This window comes from Calypte anna, chromosome 4 (genome assembly GCF_003957555.1).
Source record: "Calypte anna isolate BGI_N300 chromosome 4, bCalAnn1_v1.p, whole genome shotgun sequence".
Taxonomy (NCBI): Eukaryota; Metazoa; Chordata; class Aves; order Apodiformes; family Trochilidae; genus Calypte; species Calypte anna.
This window is the reverse complement of record NC_044247.1, coordinates 4,957,629-4,983,548: the sequence shown is the minus strand read 5'-3', so window position 1 is coordinate 4,983,548 and position 25,920 is coordinate 4,957,629. Positions and strand designations below refer to the sequence as shown.

At 43.9% G+C, this 25,920-nt stretch overlaps 2 protein-coding genes across 2 annotated transcripts in view; one reads left to right on the top strand and one right to left on the bottom strand.

The window, feature by feature from the left end:
• The first annotated feature begins 2,019 nt into the window (after positions 1-2,019).
• Positions 2,020-13,076, top strand: FRMD7 (FERM domain containing 7). Its single transcript, XM_030449191.1, has 12 exons — positions 2,020-2,076; positions 6,462-6,566; positions 6,943-6,985; positions 8,334-8,412; positions 9,119-9,216; positions 9,344-9,458; positions 9,663-9,810; positions 10,929-11,024; positions 11,275-11,438; positions 11,672-11,740; positions 11,836-11,911; positions 12,066-13,076. The coding sequence occupies exons 1-12, from the start codon at positions 2,020-2,022 to the stop codon at positions 13,074-13,076; spliced, it is 2,061 nt and encodes a 686-aa protein (XP_030305051.1).
• Positions 13,077-16,239: 3,163 nt separating this feature from the next.
• STK26 (serine/threonine kinase 26) overlaps positions 16,240-25,920 on the bottom strand; it is a 34,547-nt gene continuing 24,866 nt past the window's right edge. Inside the window, exons 4-12 of the mRNA XM_030448932.1 lie at positions 25,625-25,681; positions 23,831-23,939; positions 23,580-23,737; positions 20,978-21,163; positions 20,196-20,344; positions 19,454-19,547; positions 18,940-19,002; positions 18,717-18,853; positions 16,240-18,184 (exon numbers count right to left, since the gene is read on the bottom strand). Of these exons, the coding sequence (XP_030304792.1) occupies positions 18,160-18,184; positions 18,717-18,853; positions 18,940-19,002; positions 19,454-19,547; positions 20,196-20,344; positions 20,978-21,163; positions 23,580-23,737; positions 23,831-23,939; positions 25,625-25,681 (978 nt within the window). The 3' untranslated portion in view covers positions 16,240-18,159. The remainder of the gene's footprint in view (positions 18,185-18,716; positions 18,854-18,939; positions 19,003-19,453; positions 19,548-20,195; positions 20,345-20,977; positions 21,164-23,579; positions 23,738-23,830; positions 23,940-25,624; positions 25,682-25,920) is intronic.

The window sequence follows — 25,920 nt, the reverse complement described above, 5'->3', positions numbered from 1 at the left end:
CTGCAGCTCCCTCCAGAGTGACTCAGGGAGGATCTGGGGAGGTTTGGGGCTATTTCTTTGCTCATCCCCAAGGCCCAAAGTGAGTCCTTTTGAAGGAAAGTGACTGAACTCACTCCCTATACAGTGCTGGTGGCTTTCTGGTTTGGCAAAGCCACAAAGACTCAGCTCTCATTCATAGCTCTGCTATGCTACTGCTTCTGGGGCCAGCAGGGGAAGAAACAAGCAAATCCTAAAGACCAGGATGAAAATTCACCTTGGAAAAAGGGCAGCTCCTCCATCACACCCCCTGCATCCTTCCTGGCAGTCCAGTGCTCCCACTGCTGCTGTGGCAGAGCTGTGCCTGCAAGCTGGGAGCACTGCTGCTCTTCTCCTCCATGCACATCAATATTTGACAGCAGGAGACAGTGCATTCAGTCCCCTGAATGGTTTTTATCTGACACAAAGTGCTGGAAATTTGGTCCTGAGGGGCAGTGCCTGTACACCAGGTACTTCCAGCCCCTCCCAGCCACAGGCAGATGAGCTCAGCTGCTTCATAGAGGAGATTCATATGGAAAAGCAGATTTGCTTTAACTTTTATGCTCCTTTTTGTTGTTTTTTTTTCCTCATCAGTAAAAGACTAATAAGTTTTCCTTTCTGTAGTTAGAAGCTCTATTTTTTCCTTCTCTGTAGCCCACATGGCAAACTAACTATATACCCTGAAAGGCTCTGTCCTGACAGCCCCAGGAATATTTGGGAAGCATAAGATTAGAACACAGCAAGTGGCCTGGAGTGACTTACAGCAATTGTTTCAGTGGAAACCAGGAAGGGACCAACAAGCAAAATCTCTGCAGCCCTTCGTGTATCTTTGTTTGCAGGACTTTGTTTCCATCCTTCTTGGCTTGTGCACGGTTGTGGCTTTCTCCAGCAGCAACAGCAGCAGCAAGGATGATCCTCCATGGCAGTCCAGTGCCTGGCTCTTGCCTCTTTTCTGTGCATTTATTTCTGCAGGCAGGGGCTCCTGTACAAAAGCTGCCCAAATGCTCAGTAAGGGAGGTCTGCCAGAGAGGTCAGGCACCACCAACTCACAGTAAATGGGGCAGAGTAGTGGCATGAGGGTGAGTCCCAGGTCATGATGTGAGGAGGCTGCACCTGACAGCCTGGGCTGAACCCTGAGGAAATCCCAGGATGGGCAGCTGGCTCTGGTGCTTGGAGGATGAGCTGATTTCCTCCTGGCCCTGTGTTAGCTGTCCTTCTGGGCTATGGCAGCACCATCATGTAATTGCAGAGATGTGTGGGGATGTGGGCTTTATAGGTGTCAAGTGCGAACCAGATTACCTCTGAGACTTCACAAATCAGTGTGTGAGCCTGGAATTAGCAGCAAGTCCTCCTCTATCTCCCTGGCAAGGACTCCCACCTGGCTTCAAGTTTGGCTGGAAATATTTCCCAGTCTCAGTGAAGTACATCAGCCTGTTCAGCAGATCAGACCTTGTCTGCCCACCCCATGGAGCAAGGGTGAGACTCAGCACAGTGCATGGGTACCAACAAGCTGGGTTTTTAGTGCACCTCAACGAGACCAGAGCAAAGGCAAAGCTCACTGCTCAGTGATTTCAGCAGGAGAACTGCTCAGGTTTTCCTCCCTCACCCCACAGCACGAGCCATGGGCTCTCTTTGCCCCTGTGCTGCTCACCACCAGCTGGGAATCCTCTGTGTTTTTCTCAACCCCATTAGTGTCACTCTGGCAGAGCTGCTGCACAGCCTTTCCCCTATTAATACACCCATAACTCACAGGGGAAAAAGATATCCTTTAATGCAGGGGTGAGATTTAAACCAGGGGAGGTATCAGTTGGGGTTTTTTTAACTTGTTTTTCAGGCTCTCAGTTCCTTTGCTCCAATCTCCGCTCCACATCCGTGACTGCAGCCTCCTCCATCCATCTGAGAGGAAAATTATGTGTGCAAGAGGAGTCAGGAATCCCTTTCCAGCACTCTGCTCACATTATTAGGACTCCTGCACCTGCCACACGCTCAGACACATCCTTGAGGATGCTGCATCTGAAAGTCCAGTTTCTGGATGACTCCCAGAAGATCTTTGTAGTTGATGTAAGTGGGTATCATATTCTTACTGGGGTTTTTTTCTGGGGAGGGGGTAATTATTAAAGTTATTCCTTCTCTGAAGGATTGCATGATCTCTAATAGATTCTGGTTTTCAGCTTGAAAAAAACCCAAAAACACAAGGCAAAAAATTCTCATTTAAAAAAAAGAGTTTGTAGCCCTGCCTGCTATGTGTGTTTCAGCACTAACACACTCCCCCCTTATTGAGATTCTTTATAAAGGAGGAGGAATGGCTTTTACTTATCTGGTGTCACCTTCCTAAGTTAGCTAATATGAAGTGATGCACTCAGGAATTGTTCTTCTCTCATTTGTCTGGCTGCCAATATAAGCATTCAATAAGGAAGAAAAATCTGGAAACAGAATAAAACCAGGATATTTAAGCAATCTATCCCTGGTGACAAACATCTACATGCATATTTTCCTGAGCATTTAGCTGAAAAGGACAACTGTGACCTTTTGAGAACAGCTGAGGAAAAAACTCACTGTATCTTTTTTTCTGCATGGCAGTATTCCATAGCACACTGTCATTAATAATTCACATTTAATAAATGCCACCTGAAATAGGTTTTAATGTTATGTGTTAATATTTTTGATGTTAGATTTGTATATACAGCATACACATAAGTGAAACTAGATACAGTTTGACTACATGATATACTTTCCACAAGTGTGACTTTCCTACTTGTGATTAGGATTTGATAATCACAGTAGCTAGCTGAGTCAGATAATGCAAGTATATTTCTTCTAGCACTTACCTGCATCTCCTATGAGACCAGAGTGCTTCAGATAAGGTTGTTTTTTCCAGGTTCTGTTACATTTCTTAGGCAGTCCTGTCCTCTGATTTTATAGCACAACCTGAAAACTGCTTGGTCTGAGACGTACCACTTGATTTCTTTGCAGTAGCAATTTTGCACAAAAGGGGACCACAAACAATTCCATCACTTGGCACAGTAACGAAGGTTTCTTTATTGTTTGTTTTGTTTTGTAGTTTGTTTTGGTTTGTTTTTTTTTTTAATGTATCCTAGGCCTGGAGTCATCTTAAAAATGAGACTAGTCATTTAAAAATGCTTTCTTTTTCCATATTGATTAGATCAAGACAGTGAGAGACAATTTAAAAGATGCTGCTGGTACAGTATTGCTGTATTTTTCCATCTTTGCTTTCTTATTTGCCCAAAACACTTATAGCACTGTAGCTCTGCATGACATGTTATTGCAGCAAATATCTTCCATCAAAAGAACTTCTGGTCATTTCCTTTTTTAGCATGGAATGGTATTGGAAACCCCTTTCAGGCATTTCATGCATTTGATGCTGTATGGGTATGGTAAATGAGTTGTTGAATTAGTGACTTCTCCATTATAAAAGGACTGCTCTGGGCTAAGTTTCCAGCAGACATTTCAAGCAGTTCTTCCTAAACCCCTCCTGATTTTAGAAAGCTCTTTTGAACGTGTGGTACTTCAGTATAATGGGAGACTAAAAGGAGAGAAAACACAGTGGGCCTGATTCCCCCTCTGCCTTCATCCTCGGCATCTGCATCCGTGCCCTGCCCTCACGTGGGTACCACGGCTGCTGGCACGTGCAGTCAGGTCCTGTCTCCAGCCTGGCTCTGCACAGGCATCAGTTCCTCCCTGGGAAGGATTTTCCCTCCATCTGCACCCTCCCCAAAAGCCAGGACACACATCCATCCATGGCCATGGAGCTACTGGGATTGCCTGTAGCTGGACACCACTGGAAGTGGCTCCTGGGGTGTTTCTGACCAGCCAGGTCTGAGCCCCACAGGGCAGGGGAAGGTGGGGGACATGGCACATCTCCACATGTCCTCCTCCTGTTGAACACCTTGGTGTTAAGCCATGGCACAGCTGGGGCCTCTGAGAGGCATTTCCCACCCCTGCCAGTGAGTTCTGTGTCTGGTACCGTGAGGACACTGGGACCCCCAGTGCCAGGGACAGTTGCAGGTAACCCTGGAATGGCTCTTGCACTGCGGGGAAACTGCAAAGCTGCCTCTCTTATTCCTTCACCCCAGGTACCCAGGTGTGACCTGACATCTGCTCCTGCCCATAAAGTCACTTCCCTTCTCTCTGGGCAGAGTTAAACAATGCAGCCCTGAGCTGGGGCAGCCTCCGGAGCCCTCCCAGAGAAACATTTGCAGCCTGGGCAGCTGTGGTGGTGGAATTTGCTACAGGGCAAGATCCAGTGGGAAGGAAAAAAAGAAAGAAAAGGTGATGCAAACAAGCCCAGAATAACTAATTGCTGGGGCTGGTGCAGAATGAACCATACTGTGGCTTCGTGTCCTTTGCAATGAATAAAGGTGGGAATTCATTAACAGGGGATGTGAAGAGCTGGCTGCATGCCAGCTGGTCCAGGGAGGGCAGAGGAAGCATTGGGACTGTCTGCTTCTGGTGTCTGGCATTGCATGCAGGCTGCAGCCATGTAGAAGACTGATTGGAGGCCACCTCCTGAGATGGTGGGCAAGGATCACACCAAATCCCACAGGCTGTCTCTCCCTGCTAAACTGCAGACCTGGTCTGTGCTACAGGGCATGCTGTGGCTTTGTCACTGGAGCCCAGCTGCTGCCAGGATGTCCTTTGGGGCAGGGGTGTGGATCCCCATGTCTCACACATGTTCTGTCTGCCTCTGGATGTGTCTCCTGCTTTTTTATCCTGCTTACAGTCCCAGCTACTTCCACCCTGGAGGCAAGGGATGAGAGCCACATCTCCTTTCCACCATCCTCAGCACAGGGGTTTATGCCTGTGGGTAGGAACCTGGCCCTGCAATGTCACTGAAGGCACATTTAAGGTCAGATGTGGGGTGCTCAGCCCTACGTGTCATGGGCTCCTCACACAGGGCTCCTCTGGCACAAACCCCCCTGCTCTTGTCTGATGCTGTCCCAAACACAATTGTACCCTGGTGCTTGCAGCCATGAGTCTTGATACCCCAGAAACCCAGGCTGGAGCACCTGCAAGCACTGCTCTTCAAGAGGAAGGCCTCTGTTTATAAACCATCCCCTGCATCACCGGGCTGCCTCTCCCCAGTGAGCAGGTTCTCCCAGGGATGGAGCCACTCATCTCCACTGCCCTGGGGACTTCTGGGCTTGGAGGGGAGCTGGTTGCTCCCAGCAGACATGTGGTGGGTAATAATCTGGTAGGAAATGTTCATCTTTCCTGGCTGCCTGACAAAGGGCAAGGCCTTTCATGCTAGAAAATTCTAGCTTGGAAATCAACATTTGTAATTGTTTTAATTACCTTTGTGATCTAGTAATTTTGAGAAGAACCAGGAGTGCTGCAGAGCAAATGCTGTTATTATGCTATCACTTTTCAGCAGCCTTTCAGGACAGAGCCAGCAATTTCATCCCAGGAGAAGACAGGAAAGGTGGTTATTAACGTGCATCACTGCCAGCAGCTGGGGTCCCTCCTGTCCCTGCTGGAAGCCTCTGGCAGAGGGAGCTGCAGCCTGCCTTAACCTTCATCACCCAAAATGCCAGAATTTAGCAGCTAACCCAGCTTCTCTGCTCCAGCTTGCTTGTGCACTAACCCATACTCATTTTTGGAGTGTTTTCACTAATTGATAAAGGAGTAGCAGGGTTTTTGCTGGGGCAGGTCATTGCCAGGTTCATTTCTTGTGCTTTCTGGAGCATATTCCAAACTCAGGGCCCTCTCAGGTTGCTTTTCAGCCACGTCACACAGCACGGCCACGAGTCAAGCAAAACACCCACCAAGTCTTTTTGTCTACTGGGAGTAACTACAGCCTGGTGTAGTTATCTGAGTGTAGTGCCACTTAATTAATATTGCTAAAGCACATGGATGACCCAGGGCCCAAGGCACAGGATCTCCACAGGATCTTGTTGCTGTTAATTACTCTTAACCATAAGAGTAGCTCATCCTTGACAATCCGGTTGCTGGCTGCCAGGGCACACGGGCTGTGCTGGCTGTGCAGGTTTGAAGCTTTCTCCCATTTGCTCTTAATCAAGCCCAGTTGCCAGAGCCATCCCTGGGTCAGGCAGATAGTCTTCTCAGGGACTGTTCACTGGTTTTCCAGGGACAGAACTTTCCGGGTGGTGATGGATGCAAAAGGTGAGCCAAAAGCAAGATTTCTTTCCTTTTACTTTCCACTTTGATTTACGTTGTTTAATAAAAGAGGGAAGTGATGAGAGGGAATCTGATTTCCAAGATCAGAGGTAAAAGGCATGCAGCATGCAGTCATCCTGTCCCATGTGCTGAAACAACAAACATTTATTGAGCAAGGTTTTGTAAACCAGGAAAATCCTGCAGCTCCTCTCAGGGTGAATGCAGGGAGCTAAAAAGTTCTCCTCCAACTCACGGAAATCCTGTCACAGCATTGCCTAACCCGCTGCTTCCATCGTGTGCTTGTTTGCCAGCAAAAATCCTGTGGAAAAGGGCTGTTCAACCTCACCTGCAGCCACCTCAATCTTGTGGAGAAGGAGTATTTTGGGCTGGAGTTTCGCAGCCAAGCTGGGAACCACGTGAGTCTGGGTCACTGCATGGGGCCCCACTGCTGCATCGTGCTGCAGCCTTGCAGCAACCGGATGGGGGGATGCCAGCATGGCCCTGAAATAACAGACGGAAAATACTTAGCAGAAAGGTTTGGCATGAAGCCAAAAAAAACCTTGAAAATGGGGGTTACCAGGGGAGTCACAAGCCAGCTGGCAAAGCCCTGGTGGTAGCCACGGCCCGTGGGGTTTATCCATAGCCACTCATGGGGTGCAGGGTGGCCTCAGCCTGTCACAGCAGCTGAGCTGGACAACATTTTTGTGTTGCATTCTAGCGTGATGCTGCTGCTTTTATCCCTTCGGTCTCTTGGGCTGTTTATTCATCCAGTTCTCCATTGCCTTATTTCAGGTCTGGTTGGAAGCACTAAAACCCATAACAAAGCAAATCAAAAGTAAGTAGCTCAAGAACCAAATTATTCTAAATCACAGCCAGTGACAGAGCAGAGCAGTCAGATCTGTGCAGCCTTTATTGCTTGGGGAGAGGGGCTCTGTTTCCAGCATTTACCTGAGGTCATTTTATAGCATGAGGGTGTGTAGTATTGTTTGCAAAGACAACAGTCCATGGAAAATCCTGTAGAAATACCACTGTGTGTGTAGTCTGGTGTCTGCACCATTTTAGGCTTGAGCTGTTAATAACCTGGCAGCTTGGCAGAGGGGCAGGGGTGGCTGCGTGCGTGTGTGCACATTGCTGTGCTGGCAGAGCACAGCTCCCTGCATGCCCTCCTTTTCCCCTTTGCTGCTCTCAGCAGTCCAGATGCCTGTGTGGCTTGAGCCCTGAGTGAAGCTGGGGTAGTTGTGTGCCTCACAGGCTCTCTGCTCCTCTCCAGCCCCCAGCTCCCTGGGCTGCTGCACGGTGACGCTGCAAAGCCTGACCTGAACCCAAGCTCAGCATCCCCTGCCATGGCCACAGCCAATATTAACACAGTGCCCCATTCTGCCTACACCTGTTTCCAACCTTGCAATGAAGCAGATTTTCCCCAAATTCATGACAGCTAAGAGGTGGTCATGAGTGTGAGGCCATGACCCCCCAGGGTTTGCCACAGGACAACAGCAAGGCAATGTTTGCATGGATCTCCTTGTAAAAGGAAAACTTGATGAAGAGCCTCCCCTTCCTGGGTGCATTAGAAGTGGGATTATTTCTGGCACAACTTTTCTCTTTCATTCCCTTCTAGCCTGCTTTTTTTTTGCACCCTGTCCCTCCAGAAGCCCCTGAGCCACCCCCTGGTGCCCTGAGACAGTCAGTGCCTACAAAATTGACTCTCTCCCACCAACCAGGCTCTTTGCCTTGGGCTTGGCCCCTTGTGCTCACCCATCCCACAGAACAGCTTAACCCAAATGGCCTCCTATGTAGCTGGTGCATCCCAAATCCTTGGAGGGCTGAGTTTAATGGACAGCCCTGCAGATGTCACCTACATGGGGTTCTCACTATGCTCCAGACAAGCACCCCTGCCAATGCTCCATGGAAACTCCCCTCCTGGCAGGGGTCATTGCAAATGAAACAAAATGTTTCCTTTACTATTTAGGCTCCCAATTCCCTGTTTGCTTCCCCTGGTAACACTGGGGATCTGGGCAGGCTGGTCATGGGGGGCAGGATGGAGTCCCTGATGCTAAGGGCTTCCAACCCTGATTTGTAATAGCCCAGAGTGATTTACTCTGTAAGAAGGCAGCATGTGTGAAGAGAGTTATAAATGTTCTCAAGAGACATGTAAAAGAAAACTTATGAAGATGTTGTGTTTTAAGATCCTAAGGAGGTTCTTTTCAAATTTATGGTGAAATTTTTCCCAGTGGACCCCGGCCATCTGAGAGAAGAGCTGACCAGGTACAGTACTTGTTCTATTACTGTCTTACCACACAGTCCTGTATTTCTGAAACTGCAAAGCATGTGTTCAGTTCCTTATCTTCATCCACCTGAACCTGCCTCTTAGCAGTGGTTATTCTAAGTATTGAGAGAGTTCTGCACTTTACAAATCAAAACCTAAGAGAATATCTTTTCTTTGATCCTCTTTTTAAACAAAATTCACTTGAGGGATCATCTGCCTTAAGAGGTTGCAATTTAATTACCACCAAACACTTCAGCAGTTGGGCACCAAGTCTGGCTTTGCTCAGTCTATCTCCTGCTCCAAGCTGTGTTCTGAAAGAACTTTAATTTTATTTTTAAAAATTACTTTGTTAGCCCTGATGCTTTAGAGAAAGCGCTGCAAACAGGAACTAAGAATAAAACAAAGACAGTGCTTCTGCAGAACATTAGCCCTGAGAGAGGCAAATGTCCTCCAAAGCATAAAGGAACCTGCTATGAGGCATCTCAGTGGTAGAGCCATACTGCCCATGGTGTGCCCAGCTGCAGGGCCTCTGCTCTCCTCCTGGGAATTCTGTCCCTTGGACTGAAAAATTGGTGAGCACAGGGAGAGGTGCAGAGGCAGACAGCCCCCCCCCCATCCCAGCAGAGCCTTTGGGGCTCAAACTGGCACCAGGCTCTCTGCTGAGCCTGGCTTCCCCCCAGGACATGCTCCTGTCCCCCTCCACAGGTACCTCTTCACCCTCCAGATCAAGAAGGACCTGGCACTGGGGCAGCTGCCCTGCAGTGACAAGAGCGCGGCACTGCTCGTCTCCCACCTGCTGCAGTGTAAGGGCAGGCGAGTGCCCACAGGGCCAGTGCCCCTTCCCTGGGGACAGGGGATACCAATTGCAGTTCCCCCCCCCTGCAATGACCCCCTGGCAGCCTAACCCAGTTCTCCCCGTGTCCCCTGCAGCTGAGCTGGGTGACTTCCACGAGGAGATGGACCAGCAGCATCTGGAGACTCATAGGTACCTGCCCAACCAGGAGTACCTGGACAACAAGATCATGCACTACCACCGAAAACACAGGTAAGGGCTGCTTCACACCACAGCTGCCCACCCAAAACACTGAATGGGCACCTGGCAATGGGGTTGTTCCCATTAGCAAGCAGGGCTGGCAGTGCGATGGGTATGATGCCAGTGTGTGTGTCTATCCAAAGTGGCATTTTTTTTCATCCTGTTTTAGCACTGCCTTCTTACTCTTGTTCCTTCCTGGCATGCTTGTGTCTCCAGTGGGAAGACTCCAGCTGAGTCAGACATTCAGCTGCTGGATGTGGCCAGGAAGCTGGAGATGTATGGGATTCGCCCACACCCTGCCAGTGACGGTGAGGGGATGCAGATCAACCTGGCTGTGACCCACATGGGGGTGCTGGTCCTGAGGGTGAGTCCTGGGCTTAGGGAGGGGGACACCATCTGCAGTTGGGGGTGGGCATTCTCCCCTCTGTGTGCTCCAAATCCTCTCAAAATCCTACAAAAGGGAGCCTGCCCCACCACAGCTCCATTTTGGAAGTGATGCTCCAGGGTTCAGGGCTCAGTCCCACCACCCCCATCAGTGCTGGCTGGATGCCACCGTGCCTGCACGGGCTCTGTTGTCCCTTGTCACAGCGAGTGGAGCCATGTAAGCACCACAGGTTAACACAGATGTGTCACATGTGCTCACCATATAATCTTCCAGCAAAAACAGCCCCCTCACATCTGCAATTGCATAATGCTGTAATCATGGTGTAGCTGCAGAATAAATATAGACTTCCTTGCAGCCAGCATGAAGTAGAGCCTGCCTCCCACACCAGCTAATTTCAACCTGGGAATATCTTGCCAGAGCAGGGAAAAAAAAAAAAAAAAAGAAAAGAAATCCTGTGGGTCTGCTGTTCATAATTAGTGCTGCCAGACCTGGGTATTTATTCAGAGCCATAAACACCCCTCATGCATGATTAGAGCACCAGATTTTAATGGGCTCTCCCAGAAGTCTGCAAGGGTCTCTGTGCCACAGCACAACATTTCTACCCAGGCTTGCTGCAACACCAGTGCTGAGTGGTTGTGTTTTACGGATGTGTAAGGGTAATGAGGGGCAAGGCACACTTGCAGCCTGCTAAAGATAGGTCTAAGGGCTTGGAAGGGAGGGAGTGAGCTGAGCTCTACTACTCTTCCCAGCACAGGAGAAGAGGGTCTTTGTTTCTGCATTAACTCATATGGTGTTAGAGCTAGGACAGATAGGACTCCCTGCCTTCACCTCTGTGAGGTTTTTCTTGGTATTTTGGGTTTTACAAATAGCTTCAGTAGGCAGAGTTGAGCCCTAAACCTCAAGTCTCACTTTTGGGACCAACTGGTGGTCACACACCAAATCCTGGCACTCCTTCCTTCCCCAAACCTCAGCAGCAGTGAGAGTCATGTCAGGGTCCTGTCTAGTGTCCTTGAAGCTCAGGTCTTGTCCAGCTGTATTTCTGCAGTCCTGTCCTCACATGCCCCATCCTCCTGTAACTGCTGTGTCTGTCCTTGCAGGGCAATACAAAGATCAACACATTTAACTGGTCCAAAATTCGCAAACTGAGTTTCAAGAGGAAACATTTTCTCATCAAGCTCCATGCAAACATCTCTGTAAGTATGACACTGCAGGCAGCTGTGGCCTGAGGATCAGCCATGCAATGGCCTTGATGTTGACTAAAATCCATTTTGCTGCTCATGAGTGATTCTCCTTCCTACCCTGAGCATGAGCCACCCGTGTGTCCCCAGCATGGTGACACTGCACTGGCCAGAGCTGCCTGCAGCCCACTGCAATGCTTTGGGGGGCAGGGACAGATGGCAGACCCTGATCCCACACCTCCAACTCTTGTCTCTGGCTGTGCAGGCACTGTGCAAGGACACTCTGGAATTCACCATGGCGAGTCGGGACACCTGCAAGGCATTCTGGAAGACCTGTGTGGAGTACCATGCCTTCTTCAGGCTCTCTGAAGAGCCCAAGTCAAGGCCCAAAGCCCTCCTGTGCAGCAAGGGCTCCAGTTTCCGCTACAGGTAAAGTCCCAGGGAAAAAAACCCAAACTGCTGGGGTCAGGAAGGGTGTGGGGATGGCTCTAAGCCTCCCTTTTATGCCGATCCTGACTGGATGTGAGGGAAAGATGCTTGAGAGCTGCTTTTCTCAGAGACTTCTGCCTCAGTCCTGCCACAACCCCTCGTCCCCCTGGGATGCAGGGATGCCCAGGGCTGGGCTGATGGTGGTGCTCATGCCTTTCCCCTCCTTGCTGCAGTGGGAGGACACAAAGGCAGCTGCTGGAACATGGGAGGAAGGCAAAGATGAAGAGTCTGCCCTTCGAGAGGTACTAGAGGGGCCATCAAGGGTCAATGACGAGGCTGGGGGGAGGAAGATGGGACCCTTTTGGCTCTGCATCCACTCATGCTCTTGTCCTTGCAGGAAGCACTACGCGTCCCGCTATGACGAGAGGCAGTGCCGCTCCTCACCAGACCTCCTGACAGATGTCTCCAAGCAGGTTTGTCCCCTCAGGGTCTGAGAGAGGTAGCACCAGGGCTGGGGTGGGTCTTGGGACAGCTCAGCTGAATATCAGCCTGACCCTTGGCTCTGGAGGCTTTGCCCTCATGCCCAGCTGGGTTCTGGGAACTCACCCCTCCTCTGCCTCTGCTCAGGTGGAGGAGCTGCGCCTGGCTTACGGGACCCGGGGCTCCTACCATGCGAATGGGGTGCACGCCTCCGAGCCCACACTGGGCAGCCGGCGCCGGAGCTCTGCTGTGGATGTGATGTTCGCTGCCGAGATGGAGCGTTCCAAGCCCGAAACACCGCCTGCCTTCCTGCCCCACTCCAAAAGCTCCTCTGCCTTTCCCCTGCTCTATACAGAGCTGGAGCTGCAGCGAGCCTGGGAGCCTGCCAACCTCTTCAGTGCCAGGAACCCCTTGACGTCCTTTCGGCCCTACCACCAGTTCACAGGGAACAATAAGAGCACCTCGGTGGGCAACATGCGGGAGGTGAGCAGCCGGCCACTGGTCTATACAGATGTCCCATGTCCCCCGTCCACAGCTGCCCTGGCCCCGCAGCTCCTCTTCTACCTGGACAGACCCCCGCAGCACCCATACCATGGGCTAGTGCCCAGTGAGGACACGGTTGGTGGGTGCAGCCCTACGGCTGCAAAACCCCCCAGCCGGAGCCCAAGCGGGACGCAGGTTGGGGAGTTCCATCCTGAGGCAGCGTGCACGGCAGCTGGCACCAGCCCGGCTCTGCTAGGGGACAGCAGCTCCTTGGATTACAGCCTGCAGGAGCAGCCTCCCAAGCGGTCTTGGAGCCAGTCAGACATGAAAACCATCCACTTCCCCTTCAGCTCGGAGTTCAGACCCCTGGGGCCATGCCCTGCGCTCAGCAGCCGACGAGCAGGAGTCTTTTGGCAGATGCCAACCCAGCAGGGCCTGGCGCTGGGGCCGCGGCGAGCAGCCGAGCGCTACGTGGGCAGCAGCACCGAGTCCAGCGACTCCGACTCCGACCTCCTGAGTGCCGACTACTGCTCCCTGTATGGCCGAGTGCTGCGGTCACCTATGGCCCGGGTGCGGCTGTCCTCTGGCAGCCTCCAGCTGGATGAGGAGGATGAGGAGGTGTCCTTTGCCGCTGAAGAGAGGACTTCCAGGGGGACCTCCAGGTATTTCACCTAGATGCCCGTCAGAGGTGGCTGGCACTGACCTGGGGCTGCAGGAGGAGGACACTGCTGCTTGCAGAGCTGCTTCCTGTTTGTGAGACTTTGATGGGCTTGTGTTGTGCTTTTAGATGTAGCGGATATGTTAATGGACAGCAAGGCGATGTTCAGAGGTACCCATCCCCAGCACCATGCTTGGAAGTTGGTGCATCTCTGCCACTGCACATGGGGGTCCTGGTCCAGTCAGAGGAACGAGGGCTCTAGCTGAAAACTCTGTATCCTGCTCAAGCTGGTGCCTGTTGGCCACTCTTGGAGCTCAGCTGATTGAATCTTATCAAAGAAGGGAGAAAAAGAAAAAATGTTTTTTTTCCACAGCTACAGGGAGGCACACTAGTGGGAAGGGTGTTTGAGGTTTATCTGGAGAGCAGCAGGATGGCCAGGGGAGGCTGCTCAAAATACTCACATTCTTGGTTGGTTGCCTAAAGAAATGCATTACATGAACAAGAGAGCACACTGTAAGCACACTGGTTATCCTGTGCTGAAGAAGCTGTGAACTACAGGGACCCTATACACTGCTCTAGCACAGGTTCTATTTTAAAAAAGGGGATGAACTTTCTGGTTAGAGAGTTGTTTCTTCCTTTTCCCAAAGTTCTGCACCTTGTAAAGAGCAAGAACCCTAACTGAATACAGCATGTAACTATGTCAGCCTATGCATGACTTGGTAGAAGGGAAAATAAAGCAGCAGTATTTCAAATAACAGACTGTACACAGAGCCCTCTAAGATCCCTTAAAGGGTTATTATACCTCAAGGACACAGGCAAACCTACAATCACTGTTAGCTCCTGAACTCATGTGGAAATACTGGGAAAGGCTGGCCCAGGTCAGCTGTACCTTGAGCATGTCCCCAAACAGATGCACAGTCCCACCAAGAGGGATCAACAAACAGCCTCACTGCCCAAATCTCCAGGAGCTGGCCCAGGATTCAGGAATATGCTGGGAGAACAGCACTGAGAGGCAGAAACAAGGACATGGGAATTATTTTTGGATTTTTCCATTGACTAGAGAGCACCGGGGCAGTATCTTGAAACATCCAACATGATGGTCAACAATAGTAGAGGAACAAAGCAACTCATGAGTGACAGAAATTAACACCTTAGAGCTAAATTCATTGAATAAACGAGCTTTCTTGGGACTGACTAAAATAAAGGAACAATCTCAGTAAACAAAGGTCAAGGAACAACTGAAATAACCCTTGAGTAAATCCTTCCCCACAGCCCCTGCTCAGCCCTATTCATCCAAAAGAGGTAAAAACATCTGTTCAAGTGATTGTGTCTCACTAGGGAAAACAATGAGGATGGAGGGAAGACAGGGAATGATTTAGTCTGCTGATGGTGAAAGACAAGACAGCAGTACCTGGAATGTGTAAACATTATAGCCCTTACACAAGCAATGATTTAAAGGCAGAGGAGGCACAGGAGTATTACACTGTCAAAACATGAAGATATTCTGCGTTTGGACTCAAGTAACTGGGTTTCACATGGAAATTATCACTTACCAATCTTGAAATTCAGCTGCAGAATATGTGACAACTTATTAGGCATAGGTGTGTATGTTCGGATATAAAAAGCAGCAAAACATACACAGTATACAAAGAACTTCTATGACATGTGCCAGTTCATTTACTTCATCTCTGTATTAACTGTTACTTCATTTATTGGAAAAAAAGTAAAATAAGGTGAGCCAACATATATACCACTGAAACTCTGCAAAGAGCAAAGTAATTTTATTTCAGTGTTAAGACATAAAACAATAAAAATCAGACCTTTAAGAATTGCTAAACTTTGTGCAAACACATTAAGAAGCTATGGACTTTCCTACTCACCTCTAGACATTCAGCTGAAGGCAAAAACAGGTGTTTATCATACTACATGCTTACTGTACAGAAGCATTCTATAGAAGTCAGTGACCAAGGAGTTTAAGAGTGGTTACAGTGATACAGGACTCATCTACCCAAAACCAAATACATTTCTCTGAGATTCAGGCTACTTTGATAAGACTATTTCAATATAGATCCTTCTCAAGCTACAGTGTGAAGCCTAGAGAACCAAACAAGCAAGAAGACAGCTTCTGCATGAATATTTTGATATATCTTTCCATTAGGCACCTGCCAGCAACAGAATACTGCTGATTAAGTTTCACAGTTCATCAATAACTAACACATGGTGGTGGAAAAAAGACAACTGTTCTCTGGAAACCAATAATACAGACATCCATTCCTCTGAGTTAAGATTATAGTCTTGTGATGCACAGAGGCTTTAGGCACAGAAATGCCATATGCAGTACAATTAAAAAAAACCTTGAATGTACTTGAAAAGAACAAAGCTGTATTATACATATGCAGAGGAGTTTTTCCCCACACTGTCCTATGAGGTAGGTACACATCCCACCCATTGCACAGGAAAAGAGGCACCATAGTTCAGCAGTTTGTTACAGTCATATCACAAACTGGACAGGTTTCACTTTCCCCTTTAATTCACCAACCCTGTGTACCCAAAATTGTTTATACAGTTGCATAGATTAAAGACCCAGCATTAGCAGGGAATAGCCACCAGTCACAAAATTCTGGAGGAATTCCCATTACCTCTCCCCTTCCAGTCCCCTACATAGAACACCTTAAGTGAAGTGACAAGGAAATAAAAGCATGTTTTTAACTCTAAGAAATCTGTATGGAATGTATAAAATCTCTTTAGAATGAGATTCTGGTCACAACTGCTGAAATGAAAACTGAAGTAACAATGGCACAGGCCTTTCTTTTTGTACCTTCACTCCACCAGTGCTCAGTTCACAATGAAGTCAGAGGTTTCTGACATCTCTACCACGTTGCCACAGACCATGAACCTTCATCTGAGCACACAGATCCTGAAGACTCCTCTTTAGGAATGGAATCAAACTGAAACCTGGGGCTGCTCCATCTGTCTACAGCATTCCCTGTGGTGTAGCAGCTGGTAGGTGTCCCCTGAACAGGAACAGAGTGGGGGGGACCCAAACCTTTTCCAAACAACCATGCAACTCCGTGCAAAGAACACTTCCCTTGCACCTGAGCACGTTTCTAAAAGGTATATCCACACCCTTTAAACTATATATTAAACTACCAGAATAAAACACACAACAGAGTAAGCTCATGGAAGTTTACAGAACTTAAATATTTATTTTTAATCCATTTAAAACCCCCCAAAACACTGAAATAAGCTTCATCTATAAACAGATTTACAAGACTAACAACTACAGAAGCTAGAGGACCACTACAATTCATTTCTGTGATGCAGTTATTTTGTAAAGCTCCAGATCAACTGTATTTACAACTTTTGCTGCTTTTACATTTATAAAAATATTTATTTAATCCATAACATTATTGTTTTCAAAAACTATTTCCAGACTTTTTTCTCAGATATAAATTCTAATCGAATTTTAGTTATATAGCAGATGAAAGTTTTAAACAGAAATATTTCTTTAAAATTAAAACAAAGAGTTAAAAGTAATTTTTTTACAGTGTAGGCACCATTGAAAATAATTGTCCTTGGCATATCTAACCACCATCTCTCACAAGTGTCCTTTATATAAAAACAATGTAATGGCAACATTTGACTAAAAATGCAGTATTTACTTGCACACCATTACTTTTTCAATATTTGGCAGATATATCTCAGATTCTTTAAAATGACTTTTGTGCAAAAACAACATGTGCAGGTCTGAACCATAAAATAAACACACCCAGCCTTTATCAAAAATAAATTTACACCAACAGTTCCACAGCTAAGTATTGAAAAACAATCCCAGTTCAAAACTTCAGCATAATATACATACTGGGTTGAAAAAGGGAAAAAAAAAACAAAACCAAAACAAACAGAAGAGAAGACATTACCCATCTAGCAGTACCATAAATATATAACTGAAAGCAACTTTATAGTCTTACCTACTTTTTAAGGAAAAAAAAAAATCACTCAGTACTGCACAGTACTACCTTTTTGTGAAATATCTATAACTCAGTTATTTGCATATTAACTGGTAAATACATATTTAAAATACACTTTCAGAAAAATTTAAACAAATTATGTCGCTGTACTGTGTTTAATGTATTTTAAGAAAAAAAAAAAAAGTGTATAAATATCTTACAGGAGAAACAACACCACCACACAAAACGCTGGTGTTACAGCTATACCTGCCTGTGAGGTACGTGTCATGCGACGCTCGGCTTTCTCTGGCTCCCTTCCACCCAAGCATGTATACTCAGAGGAAAAATATTAAATTAAGTTAAATTGGACTTCAGGTTTTGTCCATTATTGCCAAAAGCCCCACCCCCTCAACTGTATTGCTTTAGATTTTCCTACCATGATGATATAAGATCGAGTTACTACTTCAAAACCTGTTCTAAAAGGTAACACATATACTGTACATCAGGCTATTCCTGTTGTTGCTACATATCACCTGCAAACTATTGACATATTGCTCTCAAATATATTTAATCATAGAGCTGCCTAGAATACTGTACCAATTTAGAATTATAATAGATACTGTTGCAGGTTTATTTTTTCAGGGCACGATAACTATATGCTGGTTGAAGCAGGTGCTACAGAAATACCCTTGCCACTATATTACATATTTGAATATGCTTGTGAAAAAGCTATTTTTCTCTGAAGCTTGTTAAGTGATTTACGAAAGTTTAACTCATTAATACAAAAGACCTGTACAGCCCCATGTACAGGAACAAAACAGCATCAAAACATACTGTACTTGCACTTTCTATTAACTAAAGTAATGGTTACTTCTAAAAGCAAAACTGCACCTCAACATTTATCAGATTAAACAGGTGAAACTACAATATTAAAAGTTGTTCTTTACAAAATAATTTCCTGAAAATATAAAACCATGTGCACTGCCACAAAATAGTTGAGTAGGTTCTTTCAAATCCTCAGTCACCATCAATATGTTGCAAAGATCCAAAAGGCACAAGGAGCTCATGAGCTAAGCACTGCCAAGCTTGAAGTAGTTTTGGTGGGTTTCACTGGGTCCATACGAAACAGCAGTCAATTATGTGAAGTTTCTTAGGATGAGTCATTAACAGAAAATCTATAGATAAAGAATGCAAGAAAGAATTCTGTTCATTATGTTATTTCAGCCTACATAATGATTTTTGTACATAATGTGCATAATGATTTTTGCATCACTAAACTCACACTTTTCAACAGTTCGTAGGAGAAAAAGCACCAGAAGTGACACTCTCAAGAAAATAATCCCTAAAAAGATAAGCTGAAGATCCTCCTGCTCCCTTACTCACTAATAATTTCTTCATAACAAAATTGCAAGCTAATTTAAAAGGAAGAAAACCATAACTACAGTAAAATTGAAGCAATAGAAGACCAAACAGATATAGTTATTGTTGTTACTATTAGTAGTTTTAGTCTCAAACAGAAAAGGCTAGAAGTTCAAAGCACTGGATGCTGTGGATCTTTCACTTATCACTAAGCTACTCAAATTTACCCAAGAGATGAAGTTCTGTGTCAGCTTACCTTTCCTGTGCATAAGTACTCAATTTAATTTTTTTTTTTAAATAAACCCTTTTTTACTATTTCAAGGCATAAAAAACAATCTCTTAACTTACTTCTGAAATTTCTCCATAAGTTTCTTCACCATCTTATCTGTGATCCCTGGACATGTTGCTTCTGCCATATTGATGCTTTTCTCAAGTTCCTCAATTGCTTTCTTCCTGCTAGCATTATTTGTGTCCTGCTGTTTAAGCTGAGCAAACCAAAACAGATAAAATTTATAGAACTTATCAGACACTTAGGTAATACTTTCAAACAACTTTTTAAGACCAGCCTTACCTCAGCAAACACAGGGGTGATTATCATTGTTAAACAACTCAGGGTTTTAACAAGATCTTGATCCTACAAATTAATAAATAAGGATTATGTTAGCATATTCCTATACAACATATACTCTGCATTTAACGTGTGATTTTGAAAGTTTAGTTAAATTCAAGAATGCACTTGAAATATACTACAAAAACAATGAAGGCTCAATATATCAACAAACATTAGATTATGTGGAAACATGCCTAAAGACATCACATATCATCAGAAGAACTGTTTAGTTTTTCTCTCTGATATTGTAAAAGCCTTTACATTCCCATCTGTATGAATGCTGGTGTACCAATATGTGGAATCATTTGCATTTAAGGATGACATACACGGACAAAGAAAATATCACATATTATCACCATCTCTTGCATTACAGGAAGAAAGTAATTATTCACTTTTTGTGAGAACTTTTAGCACTATCTTCTTTTAACTGGCATCAAAACCTGCCCTGCAAAAGAACTCTCCAGACTCCACATACCGTCCCATTCTGCAGTTTCTTTGCATCTGGCTTCTTCCGAACTGTAGTAAAGCTCCACTCAGGATGAGAGTTGTTCTCTTTGTTACTGGACTCCCTGAAGAAAAAGGATATGCAGTACATAATACTAGCCACCAAACAATGCTAAGCAAGCACAGGTAACCCAATACACAATAAATCTGTATGGATTAGTTCCATATTCCCCAAAATAGTAGGAAAAAGTGTGTATTGAAATATTAACTGAACTTTAAGAAAACAACTTCAGAGGCCAAATAAACTGAAATACTACCAAAGCAAACAGAAGACATTATCTTCCCATAAAGCTTACCTTCTCCCATGGCATCCCATTTAAAACCTGATATCCAGAAAAGCAAGAGACTTACAGAATGTATGTTGTTCCACAGGCATTGTGCAAACTTCTTCAAACACCTCAACCTTGCTCTGCAATATTTCTAATTGTGATTCATCGTTTTTGGAATAACAACTAGCCCTAGACTAGGAAATGCACAGCACTTCAACAGAACTGAAACTGAGTTCAGAGAGAGAAAGTTTGAAGAAAAATGAGAGTACAGCTTGACTTAGGTGTGAGTCTTTAAATTCATAGAAAGGGTCTTCTTTAACGATGCCAATTAAAAAAATATGGCATAAAGACAGATACACTGGAGTTGTTATACAGAGAAATTGCAACAAGCCTATTTATAGTAACATTTAAAAAAACAAATCCTGAAAGAGACTATAAACTTACGAATCTGAGCCATCCGAATCACTTTCATCACTACTATGTCCCTCTGCTTTCCACCTCTTAAACCTATCAATCAGCTCTGTCAGATATGAAGTCTTCTTGGCATTTTTCATAATGAATTTGTGCTTCAGAAGTTCTTTTGCAGTAGGGCGCTGTAAGAAACACTTAAATATTTAATGTTATGCTAACATTTCATGATTTTAAATGTTAATAGGGGATTTTTAGTAAGACTTCTAGAGCTAACTCGTGCAGTATCAGGAAATTAGTAAAACAGGAAGTCAAGAAAAGCCAGTCATCCACAATTACAAGCACTCTAAAAATATGATAAAGTTGCACAGACTATACTGCTTATCCTTCTATGTGAGAAGGTACACACCCAGGAAAATGACTAATCAAAATTCTCCAATGCAACATTTCCTTCTAAGCAGAATTCAGCCAGACAGCTCAAGTTCTGGTGGAGAAAAAGTTTTAAGTTCTCCTCTCTGTTAAAGCTTCTTTTCTGACAACCTGGGCTTGAGGATGTTTTAGGAAGCTTTCTCTGCCACCATAATTAATTGCAGTATTCCCCCTCCCCCTATCAGTGCTTTAAGTAAGAAACTAGGATGGACACACAGCTGTTAAAAAAGACCACTACTCCTATTTAACAAAGGAAAGTAAAGCCTCTGAATTTTTTTCAATCAACTATGATGGACTCCACCAGGAAATGCTTTGCAAGCACGCAAGAGTTAAAAAAAAAACAAAAAACAAATCCCAAAACACTTATACACACACACAGATCTACTCACAAATGTTGGATCCTTATTCAGACATGCATCAATGAATTCTTTAAAAGGTTTACTGAATTCTCCTAATAAAGTTGGAGGATTGTTTTTCGGAATGAGAAACAGAACTCTCATTGGATGCATATCAGAGTTGGGAGGCTCTCCTTTGGCCAGTTCAATAGCAGTGATTCCCAGTGACCAGATGTCAGCCTGAGAAAAGGGAGAAGTTTCTTTTAGTAAAAAATTAATGGCTATCATGGTTAAGTATTTGATAACTGAAATCTTCATATCTATATAATAAAATTAATTTTGTTCTAAGCAGATAATGCACAAAGATCCCATTCTAATCCTTGAAGGCTGTAATTTACAAAGACCTGGTTAACTTCATCAGTCCTTAATAATTTTAACAAATACCTGCAACATAAGTTTTATTGTACACTTTGTCACTTAGGTAGCACTAGCAGCAAGTTATATGTGCACCTAAATACAGGCTTTCAGTAAGAAGCTTCAGAAATGCTTCCTTTGATTTATTTTTTATATAGTGAACTACAAACTGACACAAGTTTCCTGTCTAATTCAGTTTTGTATAGACAGAGAAACACCACACTAATATTACTTTTTACACTGCAGGTGCAGAGGTATCCAACCTTGTTTGACTCCTCACTTTAAAGGAACAAGGCAAAGAGTCAAATCAAATCCAGCAGGTGATCACTTAATTGCTTTCCTAACAGCCTGCTTGATTAATTTAGCTAGAAAATTATCAGCAACTAGTTAGACCTGAAACACCAAGTTCACAGCCTATGTTTCTGAAGAAAAATGTAATTTATATTAGCTGAAGGCAAGCATTATAAACAAATTCAGTCTTTGTATCAAAGTATCTTATGAACTATAAAACAATTTACAGATTTCTCCCAAGAGACATACACATTACTTTCATCTTTTCAGATGACCTACAATAGCTATTAAGGTCACTAAAGGTGTTTCTCATTAGAAACAGGCTGGCAATGTTTGACTACACTTAGCATAGACATCATAAAGCAAAGCTGACCACAGAGTGGAACAAGGGTTACAATTTGCATCTCTCCAACATTCCTTTCCTACTCACAAGAACTAAAATATCTGTATTTAATACTGAAGAATTAAGCTAGCTCATTGTTCATTGCTGAAGTATCATAACCAACGTTTTATATTGGCACAAAATATTTTGGAGAAGAGATGAGGCTTAGAAATCTCTGCCATAACAAAAACATATGCATTCCTATTTTATTCTCTGTAGTTCTGAAGCAGGGACAGAAGGAGAAAGGTTAAAAAACAGTTCAGATGCTAAAACAGTCATGAGTATTATTCTAGAAACTGTCTCTGTCCAAAACCCTTCATGTCTTACCTAAGCCTTGCATCTTCTTTGTTTTCCCACCAGACTTTTGGCATAGAAAGAAAAGGGGGAGAGGATTGCTGGGAGAATGTAAATGAAGGGGTGCTACAGCTGATTTACACACAGGGGAAGGAGAAGAGGAATTATTCTCACTTTGACTGGACAACACACATTTTTAAAGTAGGTTAGACTGTTTTTCCAAAATGCTCTCAGAAGTACATCACAGTTGTATCACTGAAACCCTAAACATGAGAACCAGACCTACATGCACATGCTCCTTATCAGAAAGAATCTACACAAATTCTTCCAAGCCTCCTGGAGTATGATTATCTTCAGAAGCATCTCAGATATTCAAGTCTTTATGTGCACATCACAAGTACAGTTACACGTTTACTATTTGACAAAAAAACAGCACAGAAATATTACTTTGCATATAGCAAGATTTTAGATTTCTTGCTGCTATTAAAGGTTGTATCTACAGAGTGCAGAGAGCTCAATGCCAGCAGCAAAGTACTCTGCCATTTCACTAACCACACACTCCAGACCTCCCTACATGAGAAAAGAGGGAACTGTTCTCTCCTTACAATCATTTCTAGCAGCAGTTCCCATACCCCAGAAAAATATGGAGGAGGTCTGCTTTGCTGCTGTTGGTTCACATAGGGAAATTCTCCTTTGCAATTAGTCATCCATCAGCAGCTCCCATGAAAAGATATGTACCATAATACTCCCACAGCTACCCATCCTGTAGTTCAAGTTACTTTTTTCCTTCTCAAAATCAGTCACCTGTGCTAAAATTTGCATTAAACAGGTCCTCGGAAATACCATTAAAGAAATTATATCCAAAGCTGTTTATATAAATCTGAGAACAGAGTAAAATTTCAGCCACCCTCTTGGCTTTAAATAAGCAGTAAGTTCTAGTGGCATTTTAACTTCTGAGAGCTGTATTACTGTCTGAATTAAATGTGAAACACTGAACTGAAATTAAAAATGAACCACCCAACCAACCCGTAAGAATGAAAGCATCCAGAGAGTTTCTCTGAAATCATTTTAACATGAAAGCATAAATTTACTTGGTTTTACATGGGTCTTGCATGTGAGGAGAGTGACATGCAAATACTGTACTGCAACTGAAACCTTGTAATTTGAAATCTACTTTTTTTTCCTCCATACTGATAGAGCTAAAACCACAAAACACAAAGTCATTTCTGTTGGATCTGTAGATGCAAAGAAAAAGTATTCTGCTCTCATACTTACTTTTGAATCATATGCTGACTGCTGAATAACTTCAGGGGCCATCCAAAATGGAGTTCCAACAAAGGTATTCCTCTTAATTTGTGTGTCTGTCAGCTGCCCAGCAACTCCAAAATCAGCAAGCTTAACATCCCCTTGTTCTGATAACAAGACATTGGCAGCTGCCAAAGGGAAATAACAAAGCATCTAAATGAGATTCTCACTCTTATGATTTTTAAAAGCTGTAAGAAATCAACATTTAGAATTTTATGCACCTTTTATATCCCTGTGGATTTTCTTCTCTGAGTGTAGGTAGTCAAGACCTTTCAAGATTTCCTTTAGCATGGTAGCAATCTGGAACTCATCAAATGGGCCAGCACGCAGCTTTAGAGAAAAGACATTAAAATAATTTTACTCCTGTACCTAGTATTTGCCTTGTTACTGATTTAATTACATCTTAAACTTGAAGTATTTTTAAAGACCCAACAGAATTCATAAAACAATCAATCAAATACACCAAAATTCTATCAGAAATAAGTGCCACTGGCCTTGCCACCTTCACATCCCCTCTACTGATACTACATTGAAAATTCTGTTACTTTTCTAACATTCACAGGATGCACTGCCCTCGGCATAAAATGCACCTGAAAAGCTAGAACTAATGTTTGACAAAGCTATAGTATCCTATAGGCAGCAAACACAGCACACTGGATCATGCATTTTAGAGGAAATGAATCAAGAAACTCACTTTATTTCAAAATAAAGTATTTCATTGACTGCTTGGGTTTTTTTTTAATTCAATGATTTTTTTTTTCTTCCAGCATTTTTTATTTCATGCTTGCTTTTCATCAAGAACATAATGCTCTACTATAAAGCTGCTATTGTGGGACAAGTGTAAACTTTGTACATTAGAAAGCTATGTAAATAAACCAGAAGCAATTAAGGTGGGTGTTCCTGCTATAAAGAAAAATACCAATAACATAAAACTGAAAGAGAGAACACCATGAAATTATGGTGAGGCAAATGGAAGCAAAATGTAAAATCTGTATGGTTCTAAAGGTTCAATGGTTTCAGCTGTCACTAATAAAAGCTCTCTTTATTTCTGACACTCCACAGAAGCCTTGGCAATTATTTGAAAGTGTTAAAGAATCTCCCAGCTCCTTTCTCAAAAAAATCAAGTTCCAGAGCTACAAACTACTACATGCTACACATAATTATTCTGCTTTTGCATTCCCGGAACTGAGCTGATGTGATCTAATTTCATAAAGTAGTTTAAATAGATTGTAAAGTCAAGCCCTTGCAGAGTGGGCCACTGTTAGCAAATATATAATTAACACCATTCTGTAATACTGAAGACATGATATTTCCTTCAGAATTACACAAAGACTGTTACATTATCTTACAGGAAAGGGTGGGTCACTAAGCTTTACAGATGAGGCAGAGCTGTACTGAAAGTACAGGGAAACCACATCCATATGCAGCAGACTGTGCTCCTGTACTCTCCCAGCTAACATCCCCTCATGAATGCTGCACTATCCTAAGTGAAAGGCACTCCAGATTTAACTGAAAATACCTGAAACTGGAAAATCAAATACTGTGTAACCAGTGGGTTTTCTATGGACACACACTTCATTCATTCCTAAGACCAGATCCCTAAGGAAACATTTTTTATTCAACTTTAATGAATATTCTGCTGGGAGGAAGGGGCAGATGACCCAAAACCCCACCATATATGGTAAGGACAGTACTTCTCATACAAAAACAAAATTGCCTTGCATTTGATTGAGAAAAAAATGGATGCTTCCTAATGCTTATAGACAAACAGAAAAAACAAACAAAAAACCCCACAACTCCCCCCCCACAATCAAACAAAAAAATTAAAATCAATATCAATGTAACAAAACTAGAATTCAAATTCACACTATTTGGAGCTTTACACTGTAGCAGTGATGTAGTACCAGGTGCCTCCAGGGACTAGATTTAATAGAGAGATGAAAGTACAATGAAATAAGGCCCATTATAATGCAAAAAAAAAAAAAAAAAAAAAAAAAATTAAATAATACACTTACAAGATCCAAAGCTGACCCTCCACCCAAGTATTCCATTATTATCCATAGTTTTGTGCCCTGTAAAGGAAAGCATGAGTTGTCAGAAGTCCATAGCTGCCATTAAATATCACACAACTACATTTCAACAGACCACTAGCTCACTGTTAGGAGAATGCAAATGCAGAGTCCCATTAATCACTGAGTGACATGCAATTACTTTCCACAGAAAGATCACACTGGTCCTGTGAAGGATGTCCAAACAATCAATTAAAATTTTACTTCTGTGTTTAAAAAAAGAAGACCAAAAAAATCCCACC

Bases quoted from the DNA above. Each gene is read 5' to 3' on its own strand.
- FRMD7 (XM_030449191.1), top strand. From the start codon at position 2,020: ATGCTGCATCTGAAAGTCCAGTTTCTGGATGACTCCCAGAAGATCTTT. The intron at 11,741-11,835 runs GTACTAGAGGGG...TTGTCCTTGCAG, and splicing joins AAGAGTCTGCCCTTCGAGAG to GAAGCACTACGCGTCCCGCT. The intron at 11,912-12,065 runs GTTTGTCCCCTC...GCCTCTGCTCAG, and splicing joins TGACAGATGTCTCCAAGCAG to GTGGAGGAGCTGCGCCTGGC.